Below are 19,440 nucleotides of genomic sequence, written 5' to 3'. Positions count from 1 at the left end.
TTATTACAGAGCAATACAAAATGAAAGTGTATTTTAAAATAATGCTTGGATGTCGTATGGAATTAAGGGATGCGGTTACCACACCATAGAGTACACATTTCCTACCTGTTGGTGGGATGATTCCTGGAGACATAAGACCAGGGACAGAATGCGGCATGATATGTGAATTCTCTGGAGAGGTGACACTTTGAGTCCGCTTAGGAGGCCGACCAGGTCTGGAACTGAAAGGGGGGAAACCAAACAACAAAAAAACAACTTTACAATTAAGCTGTTGTCTTACACATCATTTCAAAGTTGTTTCAATTGGTAACATGGACTGTAAATAAATTTGTTTCAAGGACGGTTGCTTTTGCAGTTAGATGTAATAGACTTCCATCACTAATTAGATTACATGCTGAATTCATTTTCCTCATTGAAGATCAGCCGCGCTTGATGCATAATTCATAGCCTGCACCTCGTTACCTGCTTCTTCATATTAATATCTATACACAGTTTGAATTGCCTCGTTTGCATATGCTAAAGTTCTGCATGCAGCCTTCAGCATGAAAATTATGCACTAACTTGTAATAATTATTACAGTCAGCCTGCTATTGATTTATGAGACTTTTAAAAACCAAATATGTGTAGTACTTGTAATGAATGATATTTTAAGGTTCTTCAGGAAATTAAAAGGCAATGGCTGCCTAAGGAAATGTTCTGCTTGTTTGATTTAATACTACAGTTAGCTGGGAGGTGGAATGAAAGAGTGATTCAGACCTATAGCACATTTTTCGATGATATGTTTTATTACTTCGCACTACTACCCTGATATCTAGATGATAAATGACAATACATATCTAATATGTGAAAAGGTCTTGCAATTTCTTTATTTTTTGTCACGTAAAAGATAAGTCAAGTTATCATTTAACCCTTATTTTATTTAAAAGCAAAAAAAATCTTGCTTTAAATAAGGCACATTATTCAGAAAAGGCTTTGAATTGTTTGTAAGGCATCCTTGAAAAAATTGCAGTCCTGGCACCTTACATCTGTTCTGTGTGAATACATAGAAGGGATTGTACACATTCCCTAACTCTGAAAGCTTTTAGATTTTGATTTACTAGAATACGGTAATAAATACACAGATCCCACTATTTCAGAAGAAATGTTCACCACAGAAAAACAAAGGTGAGGTCACTTTCTGTTGACTGTACAATAGACCCTTCACACAACAATACCAGGTTGGAACTGCCAATCTCATGGAAACCTAAAAGCAAGCAGCTATGTGAGAGGCTCCTCCCTGAAGACAACTGCGCTAAACTGTGGACAATCCACAAGGAAGGACTAGGGGTGTTCCCTATGCCACAGGCAGGATGAGCAGCCTGCTCCCGTCATTGAACGGGATTACACAGGCAACAAGGAGAAACGTCAAAAGTGGATGTGAAAACCATACTTGAGCGTTAAACTACAATGGATCTGTATGAATAGCAGGGTTGTTCTTTCTATGTGAATTTATGGAGCAGTATTTCCAAGTATGTTCAAAAGCTACCTTCTGAGGCACTTTTGAAGAGTAGGGTAGTATGGTCAGTTGTTTGAGTAAGTCGGGAGAAGGGTTTTAATGGGGGTTCTTCAGATTAAAGTCCCTATTATGGGACAAGGAAATTTTAAGTGCAAGATCCTTTTTTGCTGCCTACAAGCTCTTTTGATAAAAAAGAGAAAGTTAAACAACAACAACAGCTGATGTTATATGCAAAAATTCCATTGAACTCAAAATTCTGCTGTTGAATTTATTTATTTAAATTATTGAATTTTAAAATGTTACATTACAAATTAAACTTATTTTTATTACACCGTACATTTATCTTACATCACTTCAGTATTTATTATTTATTCGACAGTCAAATTTACTTTAAGATTGCCAGCGTTTTCAACTGCACACCATTTTTTTGATTACACCGTACTCAACAAAAATTTTCCACTGCTCCTTAAATACCTGTTCTGGTTCTCTTATTCTACTTGTTACACCCGCTAACTCTGCATATTCTAACATCTTAAGTTGCCAATCCTCCTTGCTGGGGACCTCTACACTTTCCATTTTGGGGCCAGCAAGATCTGAGCCACTGTTGTTGCACATATTTTTCTGACTCCTGGGAATCTCTGTCTGGGTAATTCCTAACAAAAATGCCTCTGGTTGTTGGTTGTTGTTGTTTTGTTTTTGTTTTTTTTGAAATGTTGTTTTAAACACTTTTTTCATCTCATTATATATAATTTCCCAATATTCTTTTACAATTTTGAATGCCCACCACACATGAAAAAAGGTTCCTTCTACTTCTTTACATTTCCAACACAAATCCGATTCCGCATTATACATTTGAGCCAATCTACTCGGAGCTGAACAACCATCTATGGATCATTTTCATAAAGCTCCACTGTTGAATTTAATATGACACCCTACACCTTACGTTTCTAGGCCTTGTTTTTGCAAAGAAATATTACACAAACACACACACACACACACCACAGGTAATAGTGGTTTGTTAAGTCAGCTCCAAATATCAATTATGTTTATATGATGGGCATCATTTTCACTGTGGCACTTTTCTGCATGGAAGAAGTAAAGGTTAGAGTGCTGGACTTGGATGTGGGAAGCTAAATTTCAAATCCCCATTCAGCTATTCGGTGTTACCACCTCACAGGTAAGATAGAAATAACCTCACATCCTCCATCCTGTAATTCTGGCAGAGTAAGAATGTGATAAATAAATACATACCATGCAGGCACACATAAACACATACAGGACACACTAAATTCTAATTTGTTGGCTGTGGATGAAATATTACCTCAATCCATCTAGTTCTACTTCTTACGAGACTTTTTTTAGGGTTGACTTCAAAGCAGCAAATAATTAGAATGTACACACTGCAGAGTATTCCAAAAGATGATAATACCAGAAACGTCTTATTTATGTCCATTTCTAGATGTAAGACATATGTAACACAATGCCTGCCTTCACTGTGAGCATTAGATCATCTTTGTGTTTTCAGAAACCCACTTTTTAAAAAACTACAATCCATCCCTAATAAACGAATAACGATCAAAGTACAGGGCATTTCCTTGGAGTTTAATGACTCAAGACCTTGGGCCATTAACCTTAACTGGTCATTAATTCCCAAGTTAATGACCTGAATTGAGGTCATTATTAATATAAAGCCACAAGATTTTTGTTTGGTTGGACGTGGGGTGGGGGGTTCTTCTCTCACACACACAAAAACCACCCTTATTTTCTAAACTTTCTGGGGCGGGGAACACATGAGAATCGAATTGTTTTTTTGCTGTACTTCAAGCACTGTGCTAAATATACTCACTGTTCTTGGGCATGTTCTGTATCACCACAATGAAAATAAATGTACTGGGTTGGATCCGCATACACAATGCACTTTCTTATCCAAGAACAGCTCCTTTGCATCCTGCTTTAGAACATTCCATGAGCAAAACTAAATTATATATGACTGATAAAAATCAATCACACAACAAGTTACTATAAACCAGGTAGTTCCCACCCCAGGCTTTGATTAGCATGACTGAAACTCCAGCAAAAGCAGCCAGATTACAATTTTGCACCCAAAAACCCCACTTTTAAGGACACTACAGGGCTAAAGATCGTCTCCTGCCTGCTCATCTAACATAACGCTCTCTAAGGGGGGCCCTCAAAACCAGATCTTAACTCTTGAGAATGCTCCCTCAAATATCCTGGCCTTAAGCTGTTTGGGCTTTGCAAGTCATTACCAAGAGTTTGAAATCAGACAAAAAAAACATATTGGCAGCCAGTCCAGTTCCTCTAGGACCGGTATTAAATGGTTCCTATTAGATGTATTATTTATATGCCTTGCATTCCGCACAAGTGTAAATAATAATAATAATAATAATAATAATAATAATAACCCAGCCGCCCATCTGGCTGGGTTTCCCCAGACACTCTGGGCGGCTTCCAGCAGAATATTAAAATACAATAATTCATCAAATATTAAAAGCTTCCCTAAACAGGCCCTCCTTCAGATGTCTTCTAAAAGTCAGATAGTTGTTTATTTCCTTGACATCTGGTGGGAGGGCGTTCCACAGGGCGGGCACCACTACCGAGAAGGCCCTCTGCCTGGTTCCCTGTAGCCAGAAGGCCCTCGGAGCTGGACCTCAGTGTCTGGGTAGAACGATGGGAGATGGAGACGCTCCTTCAGGTATACTGGACCGAGGCCATTTAGGGCTTTAAAGGTTGTCAAGAACAACACTTTGAATTGTGCCTGGAAACATACTGGGAGCCAAAGTAGGTCTTTCAGGGCTGGTGTTATGTTCTGTGCCTTCTTCAAGGGCAGCCCCACACAGAGTGCCCTGAGGTAATCCAAGCATGAAATACTGTGGCCAAGCTTTCCTTATCCAAGAACAGTCATAGCTTAGGAGCCAAAAAGAACTTCAAAATCAACAGGAGCCACTGATTGGCCTCCAGTAAGAAAGATAGATCTAGAGTACTCCCAGACTACACTCACTGAGAGGAAATGCAACCCTGTCTATGGTAGATTGCCTATCAGATTTCCAGAGAGTGAAATCATCAAGACTCTTGTTGGGAATAAGTCTGCTGGCTTTTATCCAACCCATTACAGTGTCCCAACAACAGTCCAGCACCTGCACAACCTCACCTGAAACACATAACAAAGACAAATAGAGCTAAGTGTCATCAATGTACTGAAAGCACTCAATTTCAAAACCCCTGATGTTCTAACCCAATGTTCTAATCCAGTATCGGAGACAAGATGGAACGCTTCAAACTTTACCGAACAATAATTATGGGGCAGAGCAGAAGTATTCCAAAACAATATTCTGCAACTCGCCTTGCGGGTAAGAGAAAAATTACCACAACCTTGCACCCAACTCTCATCTTGCAGAGGTTGTCCAGTAAGATACCATGGGGTTGATGACATCAAAAGCTACTGAGAAACCCAGAAAAACTAACACGGTCCTATTGTCCCTATCTGTCTACCGGAACAGTTCTGCTTTCGGGGCAACCAAGGCTGTTTTGGTCCAAAATCCTGAGCTGAATGTATTTTTTTTTAATATAGATTTTTATTGGTTTTACAGCATTTTTTAAACAATACAAACAAATAAAAAGACAAACAAACATGTATAATTTCACAACCTTTTTTCCATAACCTTCGTTTCTCGGACTCCCCCATACCTCCCCTTTCTGCATCCCTGTTTGCAAAATTATTTCAGCAGCTTTTGAGCAATTTTATCAAATATATGTCCTCTTAGTCCTTTCTCTAACTTAATCTTATGTCACTGTTTCCCCTTTTCTCTCAGCACCTCGGCATTTTAGCATTCATCAATTTTATAATAGCTCTTAAGATAAGTTTTAAATTTCTTCCAGTCCTCTTCCGCCGTCTCTTTCCTCTGATCACGGATTCTGCCAGTCATCTCAGCCAGTGTCATATAGTCCATCACTTTCATCTGCCATTCTTCCACGGTGGGTAGGTCTTGTGTCTTCCAATACTTTGCGATGAGTATTCTTGCTGCTGTCGTCGCATACATAAAAAAAATTCTATCTTTCTTTGACACCAATTGGCCGACAATGCCCAAGAGAAAGGCCTCTGGTTTCTTAGGGAAAGTACATTTAAGTACCTTTTTCATTTCATTATATATCATTTCCCAGAAAGCCTTAATCTTCGGGCACGTCCACCAAAGGTGATAAAAAGTACCTTCAGTTTCTTTACACTTCCAACACTTATTATCAGGCAAATGATAAATTTTTGCTAGCTTGACTGGGGTCATGTACCACCTGTAGATCATTTTCATAACATTTTCCTTTAAGGCATTACATGCCGTAAATTTTATACCGGTGTTCCACAACCATTCCCAGTCAGCAAACATAATATTGTGACCAATGTCCTGTGCCCACTTAATCATAGCCGATTTAACTGTTTCATCTTGTGTATTCCATTTCAGCAGCAAGTTATACATTCTTGACAAATTCTTGGTATTGGGTTCTAACAATTCAATTTAAAATCCTGAGCTGAATGTAGACTGGATTGAGTTCACATAATGTGTTTCCTCCAAGAACATTGGAAGATGACTGGTCACCACACTTTACACAGGAAGGAGATATTAGTGACTGGATGGTAGTTCTCATACATTACCAAGTCCAGGGACATCCTTTTCAGGAAGGGCCACACTACTACCTCTCTCAGAGCAGCAGGCATCATCCCCTGGACCCACCCTAGACACACACACACACACACACACACTCTCTCTCTCTCTCTCTATATATATATATAATGGCCCAGAAATATGAATTTAACTTGACAGACAAGATATTACCATCTGTGGAACTTTTCAAAATATATAGGAATCAATGAAACACCCACACTTCAACAAAGTAGTAATAATAACAACATTAGGCAAAATTGATGGCATTTTGCATAAGCTATCTAGTCAGAGAGAATAAATATACAGTGGTACCTCAGGTTAAGTACTTAATTCGTTCCGGAGGTCTGTACTTAACCTGAAACTGTTCTTAACCTGAAGCACCACTTTAGCTAATAGGGCCTTCTGCTGCCACTGCACCACTGGAGCACGATTTCTGTTCTCATCCTGAAGCAAAGTTCTTAACCCGAGGTACTATTTCTGAGTTAGTGGAGTCTGTAACCTGAACCGTATGTAACCCGAGGTACCACTATATTATATTCCCTAATATCCTCACAGTTGTTAACATATACTATGTCCTCATGTATTTCAAATTTACTGTAAGGTCTGGGGTTGGTTGGTTGGTTATTTGTTCCTGGAAGAAGAAAGACTGCACCCAAGAGTTTTCGCAAGTCACTACTAAGATAACCAGTTATTTATGTCAACAGAGGCACAAATACCATATTTTTAGATAACACAGTTCACAAGCAGGACACTCTTGTTCTTCTTTTTTTAAAAAGAAATGTTTCCTTTATATGACCTTCACATTTTTTCCCATATTACATCATTAAACAAAAGCAGTTGCTGTTCAGTGACCTGGCTTGTATTTGACTTTCTGCTGACAACATTGGCAAAAAAAACCCCAAAGCTTGGGGAGGGGAGGGTTTCCCTGATCTTCCCCCATTAACTGGGAAAATTGGGCTGGAGGTTTGACCTGTTTTACTTATATTAGCAATATGAAAAACACTTTATTTCATGAAGATCTACAACCATCACATGGGCTGTGTGTGTATGTTCAGAACATATTCAATGTGTAGTGATATTTAAAGTATGGGATGGACTGGGACACACAGACCTAGGGTGGGTCACTGTTCTCTTGGTCCTTGTCCCAGCAGAACTTGGAAAACCAGGTCCTGCTCAGAATGCATTCCTTCTGCTGTATTAGAGAGTCAATGAGGCGCCTTCACATACCTTCACACACACACACACACACACCCCCCTTCACACACGGGGGTGGGGGGGTGGGGGGTGGAGCGCCCACAGCCTCCTGGAATGTTTTGACTATTGAAGATAGGTTTTTTCTTTTTTTGCCCACTTTAAAACCTTTTAAAAAAATCTCCTTGCATTTTGCTGGTGTGGTGGTATTTTAAACATATTTTTATAAATAACCATCTTTGATAACCATACAAAAGCACTCTAGAAATGGTTTAAATAATGTTGTATAGATTTAGAGCAGGCACGTCCAACTCCCAAGAGACTGCAATCTACTCCCAGTATTAAAAAACTAGCAGTGATCTACCCATTGTCATTGGAGGGAGGGAGGAGCGTGCGTGGGGTGGATGGGTGGATTGCCCATAGTTGTTGAGCTTTTTGGGGGTAGGATTGCCCAGAGTTCTTCAGCTTTTATTTGTCAACTTTCGATAAACTTTATTTAATCCCACGATCGATAATCGTCCTGCAATCTACCAGAACAGCCGGGGATCTACCCGTAGATCGCGATATACTGGTTGGACATGCCTGATTTAGAGAGTAAAGCTATGGCAAGATCCACTGGGATGAGCAGCTTTAGGATGCTGCAGATCAATGGCTCAGCCACTTGATTCCCATCTCAGCTGTGCAAGTAGATAAATAGGTACTGCTCCGGCAGGAAGCTAAACGGCGTTTCCGTGCGCTGCTCTGGTTCGCCAGAAGCGGCTTAAGTCATGTGTCCACATGACCTGGAAAAACTGTCTGCCGACAAACGTCGGCTCCCTCGGCCAGTAAAGTGAGATGAGCGCTGCAACCCCAGAGTCATTCGTGACAGGTCTTAACTGTCAGGGGTCCCTTTACCTTTACCTTTTTTACCATAGATTTGTAGTTCCTAATAAAGAGGTCACATTTTTTTTAAAGAATGCTTTGATTTTAAGAGATTAATTGTGCCTTCAGTAAACACAACATTTTCAAAACATAAAATCTCGATTTCTGTGGTTCCTATGAAAGTTTTTTTTTTTACTGACCTAGTAATAGTTTAAATACTAACAGTTTAGTAGATCAAATTAAATGAATATAAACATTTTGCTTAATGACATCAGCAGTCAACACAGAACATCTGTGTTTTACTTTAACAGTGATCAGAGAATATTCTTTTGTTTACACTAAAGATAATCACAAGGTTTATATTTCTGTGTTCAAATGGGGGGTGGGGTGGAATAAAAGACCAAATTACCTCCAAAGTCCAAAAAAGCAATATGTTTCAAATGCAGAAATTTTGTTTTGTTTTGTTTTGTTTTGTAACTATGGCTAAACAATAGAAATGAACTTTCCCTGAACTTTTCTCCTTTAATGGCCTGGGTCCATGCTGACCCTCCATTGCAAGCTGGAACTTGATACTATCAACCCCACTGCTGCTGCTAAAGTAATCAGATTCAACAGAATTATACACACCCCATTGTAATACTAATTTCAGGATCTCATAAAACCTGCGCAAAGGAAAGCTTTTCTCGCTATTTACCCTCTATTGTTCAAAAACAGCATGAATACACCCCAACACTATGTGGCTGTACTAATATGTTTTAGTAATTATAACACGGTTAACAATATATAACCGGAGACAAGATTTCCTCCCCACCCACACAAACCCAAAAGGCTATTGGATGAATCACTACCAACCAAATGGTTTCAGCAAGACCAGGATCACATGTGCTTGCGTGCGAATAAGGCATGTAATTAAATTATCAAGTCTTCCTTCTGAACTCTTGAAAGAGCCAGGTATAGTAATTTTACCCCCTACATTAATCTTAATATACAGCAGTAGCTTCTCCTTTCAGAAAGTCCGTAGTGCACTGAAATGCCATTTTAATGGGCCCCCCCCCCAAAAAAAAGGTTTTAAAAAACGATTCCTTCTTAGCTTTTCACCTTAAGATAGGGATTGAGATTTAAAACCCTGAAGCTCTGGTAGTGATGTACAAACTGGGCTCACTTCCTGCCTGCCCCTACAGATGAGACTTGTGCTTTGCCATATGGAGAGAGATTGGCTCCTGGACAATACAGGAATGCAGCTGGCAGCTGATATGTTACAATTCCTTCCATTGCAATGCTTCCTACCTCTTCAGCTGGAAGCAAGGAGCCAGAACAGAGGCAAAGTCAATACAAGACTGGGCTTCATGGGAGACTGGAGACAGGGACAGTCTGAGTTGCTTCATTTACACAAGTGAGAAAAGTAATTAATGGAGTTCTGATTTGTTTTTAAGAACAACGAAAAAATATCAAACCTAGTTTCACAATATTTTAAGAAATTGCCAGTGTAGGTGTTTTTATATCACACTTAAGAAACTTAAAGGTGTAACACCAAACATAATTGCTAGAAGCATGTAGTTAAAAAAAAATCCACTGGATATTCATTTTAGATATGGAAACACTATACCCAACTTTAGTTGCATGCAGCCATGACTGTACTATCTGGGGGTGTACATCAAATGATTTTTATTTTATTTATTACATTTATATTCTGCTCTTCCTCCCAAACTAACCCAGGGTGGCGAACAACAAGTAATAAAAAATAAAAACTTCTTTAAAACATCTTAGAAAGAATGCCAATTCAGATGCACAGGGGGAAAGAGCTCAACAAGGCTTGTTCAAAGAAAAAGGTCTTTAGCAGGTGGTGAGAAGGCAACAGGGAAAGGATGCCTGCAGTCCTATCCAGAAGGCCAGGATTAGCCTTGCAATGTTAGTAAGTGATCCACATTCAGATCCACATCTAAGTCTTCTAAATAAAAGGTCCATCCTTTTTCAGGAGCTGATGTTTGAGCCCATGACTCAAAGATTTCCTTCCTGATTAGTCTTTGTAAATACATGCAGGGGAAGATGTCTTTTGCCTCAGTGGATGAAAATTTACATTCAATTATATTAGCATTCGCCATTTTTTTATTTTTTTATTTTTTTGCCAATTTATCCAGTTGGGAGCTCTTCAGTCCACATGGGTATTTAAGCTTCCTGAAACATGGTTGTGTCATGTACCAACTTGGCTGGCTTGGTGCCAAGCTCCAAAATTCTATGTAATTTATAAATATGTTTAATGACATCTTTCTCAAAACTGGTCCATGGGATGATCTCATTTCCTTCCTTTGCCCTCTGTTCCATTCACAATTGCAGTGGACCCTCGGGTCACGTTACCTTCAGGTAACGTAACTTTCAGGTTGCGAACTCGGCAAACCTGGAAGTGGGTTTGCCGCTCACGCGTGCGCAGAACGCTCTGCAACCCCACGTGTGCGCAGAAGCGGCCCTCCAGTTAGGGAATTTTCGGGGTATGGCAGGGGCTCTGGAACAGAGCACATTCGTAACCGGAGGTACCACTGTACATTTGCACAATGCCACCAAGGAAGGAAGGAAGGAAGGAAGGAAGGAAGGAAGGAAGGAAAGTTCACTTAAAAAGAAAGTCACTCATTGAGAACAGTCAGTAGTAAGAGTAATAAGTGGCCCTTTGTGACCTTGCTCAGTCAGTTCTTATCCTATAGATACAGTGATAAAGTAGCATCAGTAGTGCAGTGATAGAGGTAGGTGCAGTGATAGAGGTAGGTTGTTTCAACCTACCTATTTTGCCTCTCCTGGGTAAATACGCAGATTGGAATAAAACTACCATTCAGATTTTGCACTTCTCTGAATATTGCTGAACAGTTCTTAGCTCAAAAATATACCCTTTAGAAATGTGCGCATGTGTACATTTAGAAATGTGTACTGTGATTTTTTAAAAAAAATAATAATTTACAGGTCAGCGCAAATGGAATGGACTTATCAATACACGTGAAACTGACATGAATCAGAAACAGACTGGTCCACCTTCCCTAGTATGTGGTTGAATTCAACTCCCGCTTTGCCAGGCAGCAGAGCGTGGTGGGGTGGGGAATGCTATAAGGACAATAAGGAAGAAATGCTTGCTGCTGTTCCTTCCCAAAGAGCCAGATTACATGTTTAACATGAACAGCTGCCCCTGAGTTGTGTACTGTTTGCATTCAAAAGGTAGTAACTCTCAGGATGTTCCATCATCTCATGGGAAACATGCATCCTATTAAATGTATGGAAAATGTTGGAAGCAGATTTGCGCTAATGGGTCCATGCAAAAAAGTCTACTGAATTCTTTCAGCAAGATCCATTTGATGCCTTATTATCGCTTGATCACTAATGAGAAAGGCAGTAAATTACCAGCCAAATGCAAGAGGGTTGGCTTCAGCTATTAGGAGCATGGGAAGATTGGCTTCATAACTGTGCAAACCAGTGAGAAATCTGGATTTTGGGGGGTTGGCCCTGAACAGGTCCAAGTCCAGAAAACTGTCCCAAGCTGGTGCAACCCACAAACTGAAACAATGAATAAATATGGGGTAAAATAAACTCTCTCAGTTCTAGTTCTTGGGCCACCTCTAGACATTCAGCCCAGCTCTAGGTGGCAGTAGCTAAAGGAAAGAAATAAACATGAAAAGTCATCTACTCTAAGTAAATATTTAAAGAATCCGCTGCTATTTAGACAAAAAGGAAGGAAATAGTTCTGGAATCTATAAGCAGATTCTGAACAATTTCACTATTGTTGTCTCTTGTTTAGAGTGGAATATTAACCAATTAATATACTTTTCTGTGCCACTAAGCTGTTTTTACTTGTGAGTGCTGAGATGTATCTTACTTTGCAGTTAAAACGGAAATTGCAGCTCATCTAAAAGGCACTTAAATGAACCACAATATGAACCACCTCATTATGTCTCTGGGTAACCACCAATTCCTCAGCCCCAAAGACAAAATAAAAAAAAACTCCCTCCGCCTTCATTACTAAATATTCTTCCACTTAAAAAGAGAATTATTGGAGAAAAATTCGGACATTGCTGCAGATGTGGGGACACCTCGGGCATTTAACTTCAAGGCAGAACCCCAACTTTTTGGTTTGAATGTTACCTCAGAATCGCAAAACATGGAAGTGCTTCCTCCCTCCACCTTGGCTGAGGTAATAGTTGATCTGGATAAAGCAAAAACTATTAAGGAAAGGAGAAGAATATCTTTCTAGTCTCCAATAGGCAGACAAAGATACATAGAATTAACTCCCAATGTTACAATCAACCTTGGGACAACAGGTCTGTACCCACACAATTTTTTTCACCTTTAAACATTATGAAATATACTGGATTTTGCTCCGCTGCCAACCAAATATGAAATAAAATGTTTTACACTTCTAGTTTCAAGTGACTTTGACCATTTATCCAAGTTAACATTCTGTTTATTTATTTCAACAATCCAAACACGGACAATTACTAATGGTTTGCCAAGACATCTGTTTACTTCCTAAGAATTAAAAGTTCTAAAACTGCATTCCACAATGAGTATTTACATCTTAAGAGAGAGAAAAATGAAATATATTCCAGAGCTTTGTTGCAGAAATAGACATCTTAATTGAAATAACAAAACCACAGTATAAAACCAAAGGCACCTTTGAACTACTGTTTATTCAGAAAAAAAAGGTCTATGCTAAGATTTTAATGGCAAAGAACTGCACTTTGAAAAACGAGAGAGAAATTAATTAAAACCCAGTGCTAATCCCATTGCAGATATTTTTAGTTTTAGAAAGATATTTCTGGATGCTGTAAAATAACCTAAAATATTAAGTTGTCATTGCCCTTTTAAATCCTTTCAACTTGAATTCCCTAATTGTTCCCTCACTTTATCTCACTGTACCAGTAAGTAAATAAATTAACAAAATAGCTTTTATCGCACAGAATAACCTTTTAACTGAAGGATTATCTCTGGTTTATTTTTCATTTCTTGCACTGCAGATAGCAGTTCATGCCTCATTGATTAGTTTGCTGAGGTGGTGACCAGAAAAGAAAACAAGGTCTCTTAGATATTGCTAGGACCTGTAAATATTTTTGTAAAAATGCTCTATAGCTAATATAATATAATAAGGATTAGGCTGGAACTTTGGCCCAGTTCACCTTACTATCCTCTTAAGGTGATCAACCAGCGATCCTAATTACTGACCCGATCACTACAATTAATTCCTATTCAACAGAGAGAGCCTTAGATGATGTTTAATTTTTAAAAAAACTTTCGTTTATCTCTCTTTCTTCCCACTTTAGCTAAATTATCACTAGTTAGTATACAGCAAACAACCTACAAAAAAGTAAAATAACATACTAATATCTGTATAAGAAGATGGCTGGTTTTCTAATTCAGTAAATTGGATTCTCTTTTGTATCTTTGCTAACAAAATGCCTTTTCTCAATTTTTTAATTTCATCATGTGAAACAGATATTCCTACCACTAAGTTTGTTTGTGTACATGCACAAGCAGATTAGATATCCCTGTATGCTGCAAGTTCCCAATAAGGTACCCAAATAACAGTTTTGAATTGTTTTGAAATAGTCTAGTATTGTTTTAATGTCCTATTTAAAAATGTTTCCAGCAGTTGCCTTACCTGAGAGTAAGTAACACTGAACACAGTGTTGCTTACATCTGAGAAGACATGTATAGGATTATACATTAAGATGAATTCGGGGGGGAGGGCATGCTTCCAGTTAATTCCTTATTTTTGAAATGATATAAACAAGGGCTATGAAGAAGCTTGGGTAGCTACTGCTCAAAAATTATGCTGTAATAGAAGACAAACATTCATGGGGCAAAAAACTGCTTTATATATAAATGATGAAGGCTATGTTGAAATGCCTCCAGTGTAATATTTTTTTAAAAATGTGTTTTAAAGAAGAAGAAACAAGGGGATTTCGAAGAGAAGCACTCAGACCAAAACCCACTACATAATTCCTCACCTTGCTTGATGCAACAGACAAACCTGGTTTTCCATAAAAAATATTCCTGCTGTGAGAAACATTTTTAGTTGGTTGCGGATGAACACCATTCACTGCAACATTCCTTTTAAGAAATAATCATTTTGCATACCAAAGGGCACAACTCTGCTAAATTTTATATTTTGCCAACTGGATGGTGTCTGCAGCTTAGCGAAACATGAGCCCCTGTTCCTGCTAAATTGTCCTTGATATAAAGATTATGCTCTGTTAACAGTGCATTATACAAATGCCTACATTCACTCATCTTTTAGTATCCACTTAAAAGATCAAGATCAACATAAAGGCAATAAAATGATACATAATAGCAGACACTTATGTTCTCTGTACTTTACTTATCAGTTTTAACTAAGATGACTTTATCAAAAGGTTCATTTTCATACTGAGTTTATATCAATCAGCTATCCTTTACACCTGTCAGAACGTTACTATTATTCCCAGATAAATGTGACTTATCATATAGTGGTGCGAGATAATGAAAAACTCTTATGAAAACTATTTTTTATTACTATTCCACAGCTGTTTCCTGCTATAAATGCCCTACATTGTAACAAACACTGCTAATGATATGTAACAAGGGTTGGGGGGGGGAAGAAACCTGGGGAGCAAGGCGATGAGCTGGAGCAAGAAAAGCAAACCAAGAACCCCAGTTGCAAACATCACACCGTCTCTAGGCTTTTAGGCCACGTGAAACGGGAAATAGTTACGAAGGATCTGCTTCTAAAACATTTCCATGCTAAAATAAAATGTATGAAAGGGAAGTTCTAATCATTTCCTTCATCAGCTGACTGGGCAGCTCAGTTGGTTAGTGTGTGGTGCTGATAAAGCCAAGGTTGCAGGTTCGATCCCCATATGAGGACGCATATTCCCGCATTGCAGGGGATTGGACTAGATGATCCTCAGAGTCCCTTCCAAGTACAGTGGTACCTCGGGTTACATACGCTTCAGGTTACAGACTCCGCTAACCCAGAAATAGTACCTCGGGTTAAGGACTTTGCATCAGGATGAGAACAGAAATTGTGCTCCGGCGCCGCCGCAGCAGCAGGAGGCCCCATTAGCTAAAGTGGTACCTCACCTTAAGAACAGTTTCAGGTTAAGAACGGACCTCCGGAACGAATTAAGTACTTAACCCGAGGTACCACTGTATGATTCTATGAAGGAGCTGGGAATTGCCTGGGGAAATACAGCAGTCTGAGCCCCTTTGCTGCCACCTCCTCTCTTACTGCTTCCTTCTTCATGGCAACCCCTTGTCTCTCTTCCCCCACTACTCCCTTCTTGCTACTGGGGAAACGGCAGCACAAGTTTTCCATGCCTTGCTCTAAGAAATGGGTCCTTCTGCTGCAACCACTTTGTCAACAGAGGGGGGAAAGAAACAGTGGGAGGGAAGGAAGGAAGAGCAGCAACAGAGCCACAGGCATAGCAAGGTCAGGTGGTACCCAGTGCAGCAATTTTTTTATCACACACCCCCAATTGAAATTATTAAAAGGAGGAAAAATAAGATACTTAAGAATTGAAAGTGTTATTTTCTGGTTTATTTACTTAACACTGTGAGCAGAAGCACTTAAAAAAAATTCCCCCCTAACTTTGTTCTCCCACCCCACCTCTCCTCTTGTGCGTTCCAGGGTTTGGGTCCCAAGTTGGGGGAGCTTTTGCTTCTCTCCTTCCCTCCTCCCTCCATGTGTTTGCTCGCCTGCCTCCTTCCCGTCCTCTCCCTGCCTGCTCGCCTCCTCCAGCTGCCTGGGAGCAACACAGCTCCCCCGCTTCCCCCGACGGCTCAGGTAGGCTTGGGAGTTGCAGGCGGGCAGCACACCGAATGTCACCCCCTCAGCGATGACACCAGGAGCAGCCTGCCCCCACCTTCCTATGCCTCTGAATAGAGCTATGATGGAAGTAGAGAGCCTTGCAGGATATGAAGGGAATGCACAAGCCAACCTGAAGCCCAGGTCACATGGCTCAACACAGCTAATGACGCACATTTGAGTACATCTCTCTTATTCTAACCTCTGCTCAATACAGTGGTACCTCGGGTTACATACGCTTCAGGTTACACACTCCGCTAACCCAGAAATAGTGCTTCAGGTTAAGAACTTTGCTTCAGGATGAGAACAGAAATCGTGCTCCAGCAGCGCAGCAGCGGCAGGAGGCCCCATTAGCTAAAGTGGTGCTTCAGGTTAAGAACAGTTTCAGGTTAAGAATGGACCTCCGGAACGAATTAAGTACTTAACCTGAGGCACCACTGTATTGCTGAACATCCAATGGCCACATTTTGTGGGACTTACTTATTTACTTATTTAAAAACCCTCATGGCCACATTTCTAGCCTTTGTGGAATCTGGTGACAACCATCGGACGTCACTTTGTGGCAACAGAAAAGTGTAAAAATATATGGAAACTGCCTGGTGAAACCTGCCTAGGCCCCTGCCTTCAACTAGTCAATGCAGAATGAATTATGCACTATAGTGAAAATGCATATTTTATAGAAACTATTTATTTGCTTCTTCTTCTTTTTAAACAAATCACAGAATTAAACTTTTCTTCATGCAGGATTTAGGTTACCTTACTGCAGATAAACATATATCACATTAATATGGAGCACACAAAGCCCTTACTGTATGCTAGGCTTCTAAAACATAGTGCTGGTTCTGTTTCAGGATTTCAGACCCCGTCTGAACTGGCCTGAATGTACAGGCCTCTCCAAAGCAGAAGCCGAATATCAGTGGCTCTTAAGTGGTACGTATGCACTACACTGAAGAGAATACTGAAAGTTCATTATGAGATGAGATTTTAATTGTATTTATTTTGAACAAACTCAGCATTTTCCTTCCACACTAGGCTACTAGACATGATTATATTCTTAAATATGTTAAGAATGGTTGCTTATTTGACACTGCTACAGAAAAACAAACAGAACATGAAGGCAAAATAGGATTATTTCAGAAAATGTATCATTGGTACATCTCTGGGACAGGTTACCATATTCCTTCTAAAAAAATTTCATCATTCTATCCCTCCCCCTTTGACACAGACTAGCTTCTGTATACAGTAGGTATTGTGAGGGTCGTTTAAGTGCCAAATTACATGTATAATTACTACATGCTGATTGCACCCATGACTCAACTAATGGTTGAAACCTTTCCTCCTATCACTTATACTTATGATCTGTTTACCCTAATATACTGTAATGTAGTATAAACACTAATATAAGCCCTCAAACTTGGGCAAGCTCCAAAGTAACATTTTTTGAAAGGAATCGCAAACAGGGTAATGGATTTCTGCTTCCTCTGCGTGTGTTTTTAAAAATGTTACTCCAGAAGACATCCTTTGTGTGTTTATTCCTCTGCCTGAAGTTGACAGTCATGAATAAAGCAAAATAAACTGAGGGAATAAAAACAAAAATAAAATCAAGGTGCCTCGGGTGAACTTTGTCTTCAGAATGCTGAAGCATGATGTATATTCTATATTGGCCAAAGTAGGAGACATAGGCTAATTCAGTCCTGAAAACAGATCGGAACCCAGATTGTAGCAGGTCTAGATAAGATGTCTCTTCAAAGAATACCCAAAGTTGCTCCACAACCACCCTCTCCACCACCTTTGCCAAGAAAGGGTCTATAGTTCTTTCACCCCGTTGGGTCTAGAATGGGCTTTTTGAGGAGTGGATTCACCACTTCCTCTTTAAAAACCGTGGGCACCACTGCGCCCACGCAAGGATGCGTTTACCACGCCTTTCACCTATTCACATCACCCCAGATAGCTTTAATAAGCCACTGTGGACAAGGATCTAATGAGCAGGTGGTCAGGTGCAACCCTGCAAGTATCCTGTCCACCTCCAAAGGCCGCATCACCTAGAAATGATCCCATAACACCAGGCTCAATGTTTCATTGGACACAATCACAGTTTGTAAGTCACCGAAGAGCCGAGCAACTTTATCCCTTGGCTCCAACAGAAATACTCTGGCACATCTGTGCTATCCTGGGTCATCAGGGACCCAGGAGATCTTCAGCTGGTTCAAGCCTTGAAAAGTGGGGGAGGGCATAGCAGGGACGGGATCAGAAACAGATATTAGGCTGGAGCATATGCCTATTCGGCTTGGTCACATGATCTGGCAACCCAGCTTGCCTGGCAAAACAGGTGATGTGCCTCAAACACTATTTTAAAGGCTGGTTTTCCCTTTCCCTCTCCCTCTCCCTTACACACACACACACACACACACACACACACACACACACTGCATTTTTACTGCTCCTTCTTCCCATCTCAATTTTTTTCCTGTGGAGACATGATGCATTTGGGATTTCACAGAAGCTCAGCCAAAGAGCATTACTCTAATAATATGTTTGCAGATATTATTAAAGTGCATCATGTTTTACAATCTAATTATTCCATCAGCTCATGTTTTCTTGTAGTCTGATCTAAATCCACAATTTGCTTGCATTGGCGTGTGGCATCTAACAAATTTTAGAAGTTGCAGCACTATTTCTGGGGCATGATCCAGCCAAAGTTCGGCACCTTTCTCATTTACTTACTTCAAGAACAAAACCCGTCGTCAACAGATGAGATCAAACACACCCCAACAGCACTGAAAATAGTCAAATAGTTTTTCCACGACTCCATATTCCAGGTAGTGCATGGGTAGGCAAACTAAGGCCCAGGGGTCAGATCCGGCCCATTCGCCTTCTAAATCCAGCCCCTAGGACGGTCGAGTAATCAGCGTGTTTTTACATGAGTAGAATGTATGCTTTTATTTAAAATGCATCTCTGGGTTATTTGTGGGCATAGTAATTTCTTCTTTTTTTTCTTTTCAAAATACAGTCCAGCCCCCCACAAGGTCTGAGGGACAGTGGACCAGCCCCTGCTGAAAAAGTTTGCTGACCCCTGAGGTAGTGCTTATGAGGTGTGAATTGTTACATTATATTTAATGGATTTCTGGGGGGAAATATATTTCTTCTTACAGCAATGTGACCCCACAAACATCTGATCAAAGCTATTAGCCATCATGGCTCCAAGTGTGTAGTCCAGAACTTTTTACATGTAAGAAAAGAGAACAGATGTTGAAAAAACAACAACAGTATTTTGTCTTTTTGCATAATAAACAAATTTCTTGCTTCCCTAAAGTCACTGCAAATAGTATCAGGGGTGAAGAGTTACTCCCACCCACCCCCTGACAGTTATATAAACCTGAAATGCTTAAATGTTTTTTCCCAGT

General features: G+C 39.9%; 1 protein-coding gene across 8 annotated transcripts in view; it reads right to left on the bottom strand.

The window, feature by feature from the left end:
* Nucleotides 1-19,440, bottom strand: part of DACH1 (dachshund family transcription factor 1) — a 343,180-nt gene that overhangs the window by 200,325 nt on the left and 123,415 nt on the right. For all 8 annotated transcript variants that reach the window (XM_081003040.1, XM_081003036.1, XM_081003037.1 and 5 more), the window contains exon 2: nucleotides 106-221. In XM_081003040.1, coding sequence (XP_080859166.1) covers nucleotides 106-221 — 116 coding nt within the window. The remainder of the gene's footprint in view (nucleotides 1-105; nucleotides 222-19,440) is intronic.

This window comes from Podarcis pityusensis (assembly GCF_964106645.2).
Source record: "Podarcis pityusensis genome assembly, chromosome: 4".
Taxonomy (NCBI): Eukaryota; Metazoa; Chordata; class Lepidosauria; order Squamata; family Lacertidae; genus Podarcis; species Podarcis pityusensis.
This window is presented reverse-complemented; position numbering and strand designations above follow the sequence as displayed.